The sequence below is a fragment of the Vanellus vanellus genome, assembly GCF_965231255.1.
Source record: "Vanellus vanellus genome assembly, chromosome: 1".
NCBI classification, from domain to species: domain Eukaryota; kingdom Metazoa; phylum Chordata; class Aves; order Charadriiformes; family Charadriidae; genus Vanellus; species Vanellus vanellus.
In genome coordinates, this window is record NC_138905.1 from 90,944,982 (window position 1) to 90,957,803 (window position 12,822).

Consider the following 12,822-nt stretch of genomic DNA (forward strand, 5'->3'; position numbering starts at 1 on the left):
GATTTTCACACAAGGCTGTCTATATAATGGCTCACTTACATTCCTTAAAGCACTGTCATCTGCACTAGCAAGGAAGAGGCTTTCCTTGTCCTTTAACAGATCAAGCTTAAGATACAGATCGTTATTTTTACTGTAAAACCTGGGTCACTCCTGTTTCTGTTCTCTTCTTCTAGAGAATTACTCAAAGAATACTGAGTGTTCATAATACCCCTGCAAAAGGTTTCAGGTTGGTCCTCAAAAAGTCTGCTTCTAAAGTCGCTTATTTTCGGCTTAGTTTCAAAGCTGGAAGAAGCTGTTCTTATTCTCAAGAGGACACAGGTCCTTTTTGTAGTTCCTTGGATAATTGCTTATCCCTTCTTACAAGCTTTAAGCTTAGGAAAACCCTTAATATGGCAAACCAAGAGGAACATAATGAGGAGGACTAGTCCATCTTGCCACTTTTTTGGTCAGAGAAGCAAGCCTTGGAAACTTCCTTTATTAAAATGAATTACATCTGAGGCCAAAATCTAGCATTCCTCCTTTATTTGTCACCTCCTTCCACAGATTATCCAGGGAGAATGAAAGAAACATTCTAGAGCTAGATCACTCTGTATTCTCTAAATTTTCTAGACTCTGCTTTATTTTGAGGATTGTGGGAGAAAATTTATAGATTAAGTATGCTAGGGCTGCACTAAAAAGGCTTTTGAAAAGAAAACTGGTCTAGCTGCTCAGCTATAGAAATAATGCAAAGCAACACAGTGCCCTTCTAAGATGATCCTTAATCGCCTGCTTTAAACCTCTTTCCTACTGTGTGTGATGGAGGTTTTTGGCACGATTGGGACTGCTTATGCCAAGTGGTCAGACAGCTGTCCTCTCAAGTGCTAAATTCTGGTAACTCAAGTACTCTTCCACCCTTTACTGCCCTGTTCTTGACAGCTCCAGTAGCTTATGAGATGGACCTGTCAGAAAGGCGCTGCTAAACCAGAACATGCTATAGCCACCAAACTTAACGAGCAAAAGCCTCAGATGGGAGAAGTGACCAATAACAGCACTGCAGAGCTCAAGCGCTAATTAGGGCAGTAATTTCTTGTTGCTCTGAACAGAAAGTTTGTTTAAATCTAACAGTGGCTGAGGCAGTCTGGGTGTTTCACAGTGTCAGTACTTTCTGCTTATCTGAACCAACCAGTCTGGTGTCTACTTCTGTATATCTAAAAGCAGCAGTTAAATTCTGTATAGTGGATTTATCATCTTTGTCAGCAGAGGAAATGCTTTGTGATCTTAAAAGAAAATACATTTTGCCTTTTTGTGGTGGGTAAATGAGTATTAGTTATATTAGCCCCTTTATACCTCAGTTGGTATAAATGAATGTACACCAAGTGATCTACATTGATTTAAGAAAGAAAATATGCAGAATTATCTGCTTTTGTTCTGCATTCCGTCTCCCGTTGGCCACCAATTTTTCTATGAATAGAGACATTATTGTGTGAGCAGCCAGCATTAAGGCATACTTTTTCTCCGTGACTACAGTTTAGACACTCCACCGTAGTCTTTCAAACCATGAGAAGTATTTTGAACAAAGAATACAATTGCTGTAATTGGAATTCAGCTCTGAAAGCTTGGGCTAACATTCTGCTGCCTATGAGAACTGTGTTATGATCCAGATTATACAAAGTCACTACTTGAATTTTATGCAAAAAGCACCCAAACTCAAACCCCTTCAATACCACTGTGTCTTCTTCTCTAAAACTGTAGTGAATTAATGTCCTTAGTTCTTGAACAATTCCTGTAGGAGTCAAGATTTTATTTGAAAATTTTCCTTCTGAATAATATTCTGATGAAATATTTCATCTTTTAGACGATACAGTGGAATTTAAAGTTGAGATAATATGATTGACTTTTCATAACAAGATTTCAATTTAAAATTAATTAGTAGAAAGTTACTGTCTGCATGGAGAGTATTATTAAATTACACTAAAACAAGAAAGCTATACACATAATTTCCAATTATGAAATATTTCTTCACTAAATAAAGCATATGTGAAAGTTGCCAAGCTTTACAAATGAAATTCAATATTTTTTCAGAGATACAGTAGCCAGCCAAGAATACGCCTGATTTAAAAAAAAGACAACCCTCAACAGCATCACAAGAAGCGTACTTAAAAGTACATGTAATTTACAAATATTGTGATTGTAGATGCAAATGAGGCACTTCTTTCCTCAGTGGTTAATTGCATATATGGACATCTCATCTGCATGAACAGTTGTGATAAATTAAGATATGCAAAACACAATTAGGATGTTTGCAAATCAGATGCTGTTGTTAGGGAACAACAGTGATGTGCATCCACTGTTCTGATCCAATTTTATAAGTGGGGTCATTTTAATAATGCTTTGCTGCAGGTGTTTTTACAATGCATACTTGAAATGTACATTTTTTAATGTACTGAATTTTTAGAATATTAATCCAGATTTGGTTTATTTAATTATTAGTAGTTTGACAGTGCAACCAGTAGGCTTGCCACTTGTGCATTATAAAAGCACAGGAGAAATGAGAATGAGCGAATGGCAGGAGACAATTTCTAGCTGACATAATATGTTCCAGTCCAAATACCTCATCTGTAGAAAGACAGAAGCAGCTATGCTTGTTTTCGATGGGCTTGGAGAGGAATAGATATTAGGGAGAGGACTGACAGACTGAGTTCCAGAGCAGTACTGGTCATGCCTACAACAAGTTTGAATGTTTGATAATTCGGTCCTTGAAGTTGTCTTACAGAAAATATGAATTTAGCACAGGAAATTGGGAGAAAGCTTACACGTCTTCCCAATTGCATTTCTGAGCAGTTCAAATCGAAGAGAAACTGGCATGCTGCTAGATGCAGCTCCATACCTGGTGAACTTGTGCCAGCTCCACCTCTAGCCTTGCTGATCTTTTAATAAATCCAGCCTTAGTGGTAGTATACTTAGGTTTTGGAGCTTTAAACTTGACGTGGGTAACAGAATCTGGGAGAGATGCTTCTAGTTCACACAGTCCTAAGAAATACAAACAGCAATTAAGTAATAAAGTAGCAGGGAGAGAAATTCGAGCTTTGTTAATAATTTAAGTAAACATCTCATGCAAACGAAGTCTTCCAAAATGCCTTACCTGCAAAGGTGTTAAGATAGAAGTTTTTTACCACATAGCGTTCAGAATGGTTGTCTGGGAAATAACCAATTCTAGACAAAGGAGCGTACGTTTGTGATGCAAAGTCAGTATACTCATTGATGATATCTCGTCTCTCAAGCTTCCCCGTCACATTCTTCCTCTTAGCTATCAGTTTCCTGAGCACTGAAAAGAAATACAAATGTGAGAAAGTTCTTCATACAAATAGTTCTAAAAAAGCCTTATCTTTGGAAATTCACATGAACTTTTGCTAGTTAATATAAAAACATGACCTGTTTGACCAGAACAAATGTTGGCCACGCATATCTATATTGTGGACACAACCTGTTTCATCTTGAATAAAGACTGCAACCTTCTAAAAATAGAAATGGCTTGTCTGAAAACGGTCTCATACTGCTCTCTCCCTGTCTTTCAAACTTACTCAGTGCAAAGTCATGCTGAATCTTTTTTATTTTCTCTTCTTTAGCCTTTTGATGATTTTGCCAGTGATCGTTCAAGCGCTTGGCATCCAGCTCATGCTGATTCTCCTCTCGCCTCAGCAACAGCTTCTTTAAGACTTCCAGTCGAACTTCCTGCAACCTGCAAGGAAAGAAAAGGCCAGGTATGACCTACTGTACTCTGCAGTGCTCTGTGCAATGCTGTTAGCATCAACTACTACATACCAACTGACTACTTCACACATAGTTGATATTGCATATCTCTTATTTAATCTTTCATTTTAAAAAGTGAGTTTAGCACTGGTGAAAAGTATTGTGGTAGCAGTCTCATATTAAATTTAACAAAAATATCCCTTCCCAAAATCAGGGGATTTTCACAGAAATAAAAAGCTTACACCCTTCATCCAATCCCCTAAACCTTCTTGTTCCTTCTCTATTCAGCCAATAATTTAAAAAAAAAAAAGAGTATAATTGGACTCCTACTTTTCTATTTCCTGTTCTCTAAAGGCCCACTCCTTCCTCTCCATTTCTTCCATCATTTTTCTCCTCTTTGCAATTTGTGAGGCATTGTCCATGGCTGGAAGAGTTGCTTCCCATGCACGTTTTTCCCGAGCACGTTCAACCATCTCCACCTCAGCTAGTCCTGCTGGTAGCCCCCGACCTTAAAGGAACAAGAAGCAGTAGCTCTTTAGGAGAATGGTGAATCCAGCAAATAACCACCACCAAAAAGCACCAGAGGGCTGGATGTGCACAAGCCCATACGTTAAACACAAGCAGGACTGTCAATAGCCAGAATACTGCTAAGGCCAGTAAAATTCTAGAGTATGAGGAATGGTAGGACCTGCAGTTGCTATAGGTTAGCTGACATTAACACTAGCACTTCATTCCTCTACTTGCAGGCTGCAAAGGAGGAAAAAAATTTCCAAGACGACACTTTCTGAGAATGACCACTTTCTTTGGCATGTCCAGTGTCCATCATTATTGCAGGTGGGACACTGGGAGATGAGTATCACAGGTATACTCTGGGGTAGTAGCATTCATACTGGGTTTTTACTGATGTCTAACTCAGAACAGCTGAAGAACAGTAGGTAAATGGAAAAACTGCTCCTAGTTCATATTTGTAGAATGTTGAATGATCTCAAAACACTTTATGAAAAGCCCCAGAACAGCACTATTAAGTAGAAAAATATCATACCTACTTTAGAAATAGATAAAATAATGTGCCTCTAAGGAAGACAAAAAAGGGCTGCCAAGGCTGGCAATAGACTTGAAACCTGACATTGAAAAAACCCTGGACCTCCTGTTAAAGGGGTGACATGATTATTATAATTTATCTTGATTTCACAACTCACCCCAAGTGAGTGTAGCAAGTGTCAAAAGTTCAGGGACTGAGCCACTGGGAACTACATATTCAGGGGAATAGGGATCCGTCTGGGCTTCACCATCCCTGTAATCTGTCTGTGTGCCTAAAGTTTGTAACTTGGGACCAAAGAGCTTGCTGTCTCTTGTAGCTGAATGGACATAGGGCTCTGTCCTAAAAAGAGATGCAAGATGGAAGAACATTTGTCACATTCATTCAAAAAAAAAAAACACAACAAACCAGAAACACAAAACTAAGTCAAAGGTAGGCTATCCAAATGTGTTTTATCTTAACATTGCTCCCATTGATGTTAACTCCATTACCTTTAGTAAAAGCAGACTGAAGGCTACATTGAGTCCTCTGAAACCCCCCTCCTTAGGTAAACAATCCAGAAATCTGGTTTCAGCTCTCACAAGTTATCACATGCAAATCTTCCCTATGTATCCATTCTAAAGCACTGCTTTTAGCGGGCACAAAAAGTAATGGTTGAGTGTAGAATGAAGTAGGACTGCTTCAATTTAGCTTACATGTTTTCTTTCCAACAATTCCAGAACAAAAATTCAATTCTGATGTAAGCACATGCAACTTCCATTGACTTATTAGGAACTGAATCTTCTTAAGTTCCGTCAAAATTTGATATCCACTGAAAACCACATTAGACTACTTCACGGATGCTCTGCAGCACTGAACAGTATTGCAACTTTCACAGAGATTGTAATAAAGTATCAGATTTCCCAACAATATTGCTGTATTGGAGAATCTTATTTGCATCAGTATCTCTTCCAGGATTCAGAGACACTTGACTTTCTGTTCCAGGCCTCATAATGACAACACACTTGAGGCACACGTCCTTTACCCACAAAGCACTACTAATATACTGCAAGCAAATTCTGAAACAGTCAGTCACCTGTTTCCTCAAGAATTCTCAATGGTGAACAAACCCTTACCTCTTAACAAGTTTTTTCCTGTTGGTTCATTATGAAAAATATTGCTCACCAGCTAAATAGTTTCCCAATGTTTTTCTGATGAGATGTGACCCATTGCAACAGTAATGTTCCAGAACTCACTACTTACTTTGCCATTGCATATGCAACATGTAGTGGAAGCAGCTTCTTAGAAGGGATGAGAGGTCTGAAAGGAGATAATGTAGATGTAAGACAACAACCATAAGCATAAAAGATCATTACGGTATTCAAAAACTGCAGCCCACTAATTTCAGTGGAGTTACACTGATTTTCCACAACTCAGGTTCTGTAGTTGCATGTTTAAGAACTGTGCCTGAACATTAAATAATTCTTTCATAGGTAAGGAGTAACAGAGTTTTACCAGTAGAGGTGAAAGTGGAATTGCAAAACAAGACAATAATTAAAAGAAGTTAGTTTTGAGTGCACTCACAACATTTTGTGTATATTTCACTAATTAGTTTGTTTTTTTCACTTTAAGCTTTTGAGAGAGGTTGGTCTTTTTTTTAATAACTTCTTGAAATCCTGAAATTCTTTCCTACAATCAGCTAGTAAGGTAAGCTTTTTTGGACTTATGTAATTGGATTGTTTCCTTTTTTGCAGTATTTTATGAAGGATCTTGAAAGTGATATGGGCTCAACAACATATTAATAATTCCTTCTTAGGCATTCTTACAGTTCGCATATTGCGGTTCACTATCAATTTCCCTTAGCCTTTGAGAGACTTTAAAGCTTAATTTCAAATTGCAGAGGATAACATCATCTTTGCCCTTTTTTTGTTGTTATTAAAGGAGCCATAAAGAATTTCAATTTATTAAACTTGGCTTTTTTTTTTTTATATTTAAAGTGGACACATTGGCCAATAGCTGCTGACTATAATAGTGAATGTAATTCAAAGCATATGTGACTAAGTTGAGAATGGTTGTATGCTTGCTGTTCGTTCAGATCTTCAGTCCACTGCTGGCCTGCAGCGTCATTCTGGAATGAGCAGAGCAGTCCTGCAGAAGGGCACATATTGATGCGAAGGTAATCAAGGATTCCTTTTGCTTCCTTTCTGCTCCTGGCAGAAACTGGGAGTTAAAATGTTCCTTCTTAAGAAGGCACCTTTCCAGGCGTCTGGAGAACCACAATGGCTTTGTGAGCATCTGCTTCTTTTGTGTAGGAGGATCTACAGCCCAAAGTTTTCTACAAATAATTATTAAGTACAGAATGTGTGGTACATTTGCTTATTTGGTAACTCATTACCTGAAAATTCTGGCATAAAGTGAATTTAAAAAGTCCTTGTGATTTAAGACTTGATTACTATTTAGGTTTTCCACAGCAGTGATCAAAGAACTGACAGAAAAGACAGAAAAAAAAGAAGGCTCTGGCATTTATTTAGGTGCTCTTTAAACTGCACAAAAGCAAGCTTCTGAACTCTGTTTCAGATCAGTTCATTCCTTACCGTGCAAAATATTTGTAGCGATTCCTTCCACTAACTTCAGGGTCTTCATACACATTTTGAGGTATTTGAAGAGAAGACTGAGCTCTAAAAGCCAAAATACAGCATATAATTTAAGAAGTACATTCAGAGCAATTCTGATCTTTTTTCTTATGCTTTTTTTTTTTTAATATCTCTCTCTACTTTTCTGGTTGCACAATCAAACACGTACAATACAAATTCCACAAAATCCCCATACTTATACAAGCAATTATATTTTGGTTTTTTCATACTTATATATATAGCAAAACAGTTGGACAGTTTATGTATATTTCCCACTATGTGCGGGCAAGAAATAGTCACTTGCTGCCTTTAATAAAATTTTCTTACGTGCTTGTCGAGAAAAGGATTGGCCACTTGTAAATGCTTGACCTTGTAAAGTAAACTAGTTTTATTGGGAGCGGGGGGAGCAAGCTCATTTCTTTAAGAGTGAAAAACTTTCTATAACAGAAAATATGTGTAAAGTAGTAGAATGAATATAAGGTAAGACTACCACTTTCTACTTCTCAAAAGTAGCTAAAGAGACTTTGAGCAAATGTTAGAATTTGAATATGAATTCTCCAATAAAGGAGAAGAATTAGGATGACCATGTGAACATTTCAAAACCTATGCTGGAACAAGCATATCATTTGGTGTATCTTTTGCAAGAACAGCCTTTCTTCATTTTTTCCCCCATTTTGAATTTAAAGTAGGCAGACTGTTTAAATTTTTCGCTATAATATCTTGGAGGGTTTTCTTTATTTTAAAGCTTTGGAAGATCATGAGGTGGACCTCATTAAGGCAGTCAGTGAGAGAATGGGTAGAATTGAGTCGTTTGAAAGCTATGCATCAGGATTGCTATTTGATTTCACTACTTTACATTCCAGTCCTTCTCAACCTGGAAGGTGTTTAAAGACAAGAAACAGAAGTTCTTAAAAAACAAACAAACAAAAAACCAAAGAAAACCAAAACAAAACAAAAAACCCAAACAAACAAAAAACAAACCAAAAAAAGCCCATATCATACCATTAGGGTAAGTAATTTCTTTAAGCTATATATATGGCAAGTCCTGAGTGTCATGTTTTTCATAAGACCGTTTTTTGGCAACTTGTAAGAATCCTGACCTCAGAGGTATGGGATTGTGGGTGCTGGAGTTGGTTGTTGCTGCCTAATTTTAAATAGAGATATATTTACAGAGATACAATTAACAATACATAATATTGCTCAACAGAGGATTGCATGCTGAGATCAGTTGTCTTCAAAGACCTCATCTAAGCCCTGCGAGCTGTGCTGTGGAACTTGGGGAGCCACAGTATGGCTACCCACTACAGCAAAGCCTATAGAGAGATGCTTCATTAACCTCCCATGACACACAATTTACTGCCAAGGTAAGTTTAAAGTCATGTCTTCCCAGTGCTTTCAGTCATACCACATAACAAAAAAAAGTGGAATGTTTCAAGATGCAGTGCAGTAACCTGAGATACTTGCTCAGCACTAATCAACCTATTATTGTAAAGTTGTGTTTGTAATTCAAATGAGTTAATTGAGCTGATGGCTAGTTCCACTAGCTGACTCTTTACATATCAGACTGTTGCTCCATCCAGATGGATTTGTGTTTCATTCAGCACAGGTGGGCAATTATTCTTATGATCTAACTTTATTAGCATAAGCTGTTCATCCTATTATGGTATAGTTATAGGCACAATGGGAACCCAGTGAAACAGCCCCTTTTATTCCACAGATCCTGCCTCTTGCATGTCCTTGACTTATATTTGCTGACTTCGCTGAAATAAATGAGCATTTATTCCTGGTAACCTTGCAGAGGCAATGCAACTACAGAAGACAGCTGGGAAATATTCTATCTTCTGTATCAGCAACACTGTCAATCAGTGCATGTTGAAAAAGAGGGGATGTATTTTTCATTTTTTGTTAATTGCAAGACATTTTGCAAATACATGTTGTTGAAACGTAAATCAATTTTAAAGCAGCGCAGGATTCAAGTAAGTTCTTGTTACAGAGTAACAGGCAAAATATAAGAAGCCACTGAGGTTTTCATGTGCTGAGGGCAGTTTAAAATGCTGAAAATAATACTAAGAAAAAAGGCTCCAAAATTCTTATTTTTTTATGGAAATGAGAAGAATACGCTTTTGAAACTGAATAAAATCAGGTGTGAAAGCTGCTGTATCACTCTTAAACATCTTTAATTACTGTCTGGCATGTGGTAGAACTCAGTTACCAGCAACTCCAGAGCACGCATCATCTGAAAAGCCCATGGTCTAAAGTTAGCTTGTTAATGCAGCAAACACCTCTGAAAACAACTACCTGATGCCTGCAGTCTTGAACACAGCTACAAGAGGACTCCAAAAAACACATGGTGTGGCAAAACACACAAATATTTTTTTAAATGTTTGCTGAATCCGAAGCCCAAATCATGATGCCAGCAGAAAGTTCAACTAAGAAACACCTGCATTAAAAATGTGGTGCCCTGGTTCAGGCCCCATACACCCTTGAACGAGCAGCAAAAGCAATCTAACCATCTGCAACTGCACAGGACTAAAAGGAAACATCTCCTGCTGAAGTAACACATGAGTCACTGAAGTCTTCATAACTTATCTGATCTATAAGAGATTGAAATAACTCTCCTCTTTCCCAGCAACCGCTGCAAAGCAAACAGCACGGGGATGAAGGAATGTGCAACATCCACCCTGTAAGAAACAGATGGGCAACCATACTCCACAACAGCTGCAATCTCTTAATTTCAAGCGAAATATAAGTAGGAGCAAATTGCAGTCATCTCCACTTCAGTGTGCATGGTTTTTTTGTTGGTTTTGTTTGTATGTTCGTTTTAAATTGTCCAACCATAGAACACTTACAAAGCAAGCTGCTGAAGAGCCTCCAGGCACTGCTGAGCCCTCCCTCTCCATCTTCGGTTAATAAATGGAGGCACTGGATCTTTGCCCTCCAAGCACAGGTTGTAGCCTGGGAAATGGATCAAGCTACTAGACAAACTTCTGAACATCGGTGTCTTTACCTAATGTTTGTGTGGACACAAAGAAGAGAGTCAGTAATTTAGCGATTTCCAACAGTGTTAAAGAGATCAGAATTTCAGCTTGCTGTGATTTACAGGACTGCACATTTGGCATGGGGAAAGAAGGAGGCACATGTATGCTAATGATGTCAGCTGGTTAGATGGTACCTCTCAAGATGCGGAGCATACCAGACTAGCAGCAGATGCACAGATATGTCTTCTGGCTGTTTTCCAGTGTCTAAACTTATACTTAAAATCAAAGGGTCTAACGGTTCATTACATAAAGAAGTTAACGTGCAGTAACTGTGAATGTGCAATAATGTGAACTTCTAGCACATTACCCGGTGTAACTCCCTCCTATTTTGTGTGCTCTAGAAATGAAATAACATATTCCACTTACCGAGTAAAGTTACATTATTTTATACTTAAACAATTCTAGCATGTGTTAAAAATATCTCTATGGGAGTTAACACACAAAGCAATCACATTAAAAATCCACATCCTTCCTTCTAAGCACTAATTTCCCTGGGTAGATATGCCATAAATCTCTAAATTTATGGTTGGCAATAAATCTTTGCAATTGTGACTCAAGTATAAGTGATGTAGCTATATTGGCTTGAACTTCTGTAAAGACTGAAATCAGATTTGAATTGTGAATAGCCCCTTTCATTTTAGCAGGTGCTAACTCAGATGCATATAGGGTAGTGGTGATATCTCAAGTACACTAACTCACCAGAGTGTCAGAGAGTATCAGATGATGAAGATCTAGGCACCCTACTATGAGCAGCTGCTTGCTGTGCATGAGACTGCATTTTTATTTCTTTTATCTTCAAAGGGAATTCAACTTTCGAGAGTTTGGAAAACCCTATAAACTAATATTATCACAACCCCTGTCCACCCCATTTTGTGATGCTATAGACTAAGAATTCAAAGTCTTATTGTTTTGTATTGCACATTATGCACTTGCTGATTCATATGCTTAAAATACGTTTTATGCAAGTCAGAGTCTGTCACCAGACCCACTGCAACATTACACCTATGACATGACATTAGTGACAGTATGCCTGCTTACTTAGTCTGGCATGAACTGTTAACACAGCCATGTTGTTGCAAGGTTGTCTATGATGACAGGCACTGTTTCCAGCTCCATGTGTATGTCTCTCTACATAGAGGCAGATAAACGCACTTTTTTTTTTCTTCATTTAGATATAAGAGTCTGAGATAACGGGGTAAGAGACATCCAGAAACATTCTTAAAAAAAAAAAAAAAAATGTTTCTTGCTTTCATTGTTGGAAAGCTGCCCAGGGATTTTCTCCTTATTGTACAGCAAGGGTGTTTCAGAGTTCAGAATATCTGCCTTGCAGGCTCAGTCAAGCGCATAGCTTCGGGAGAACTCTTTTGTTTAAAATCCGATTCATTGTGCAGTTGTACCAAGTTCGTTTTCCTTTGGTACTCTACCTATATGCAGCCTGCCTGGCCATCATTCACTGTTGTCAAAAGGTGTGACTGCAACTCCCACAAACATGCCCTAGCTGGTTTTAAACTAGCTAGGGTGAATACTGATAGCAGGGGAGCACATGCAGTAGGGAGCTAAGCATGGGCTAATTACCTAAGGGCTTAGCTAGGAAGTTAAATTGTGCTAACCTAGTATGAACAATCAGGATGGGTCTGCAGTCTTTACAGGCTGCTTAGTTTAAAATGAACTAGGTAGGAACAGCTAAGTATGCTACCTTGAGCTATAGTGTAAGTATATCCCAGGGCAAGTGAGGCACCATGTGAAATAACACATTTTAACAGCTCTGCTTGAACAACAGCCCAACAACTGTCCAGTTCTTTTATTAGATCTTAATAACATTAACTTAATAACAAGCTATTGTTAACAGCATTGGGACGTATTCTATTAAAAACACTGATGCACAATTTAGGAAATTACTCAGGACATGAAACTGGGCATTTCTAAGCTGGTGGTAGAGTCACCCTAGACCAGCAATCATGGTTACTCTCTATGTCTTGTTTTAGATAAAACTGCTTTATTTGTTTTGTATTTTGCTGTTTTAAGAGGGCAGCTTAGACCTGAGACACAGTTTTTACCCACATGTATGCACACAGAAGCATAAGGTGCACATGAGCCATCTTTGGCCAACACCTACCACTTTATCACAAAGTTGTTCAACACGGACATTTGACTTTGAAAGGTCCTTCTCACTTGATAGTGTGTACAGAGGGTCTGAAAGATAAGCGAACAAATGCAACTAGTTATATACTTGAGGAATCGGTATGAATCATCAGGCTCCACTTCCTTCTTTAAAAGTCTGTCCATAAGAGAGTATAAAACAAACTAGGAAAGGAAAAAAAAAAACCTGAAATACACAACTCCATATTGAAGAAACTCCACCATCACACAACTGAGCCTCAGCGCTGAAATACTACTGTCCCGT

The 12,822-nt window shown here is 38.1% G+C and overlaps 1 protein-coding gene across 1 annotated transcript in view; it reads right to left on the reverse strand.

Annotated features, from left to right (window-relative positions):
* Positions 1-12,822, reverse strand: part of CFAP91 (cilia and flagella associated protein 91) — a gene marked incomplete at its 5' end in the record, with an annotated part of 33,367 nt that overhangs the window by 20,058 nt on the left and 487 nt on the right. The window contains 12 exon segments of the mRNA XM_082498797.1: positions 2,867-3,009; positions 3,122-3,304; positions 3,561-3,718; positions 4,060-4,237; positions 4,929-5,110; positions 6,011-6,067; positions 7,342-7,425; positions 8,149-8,198; positions 8,202-8,244; positions 8,246-8,254; positions 10,230-10,387; positions 12,535-12,611. Of these exon segments, the coding sequence (XP_082354923.1) occupies positions 2,867-3,009; positions 3,122-3,304; positions 3,561-3,718; positions 4,060-4,237; positions 4,929-5,110; positions 6,011-6,067; positions 7,342-7,425; positions 8,149-8,198; positions 8,202-8,244; positions 8,246-8,254; positions 10,230-10,387; positions 12,535-12,611 (1,322 nt within the window).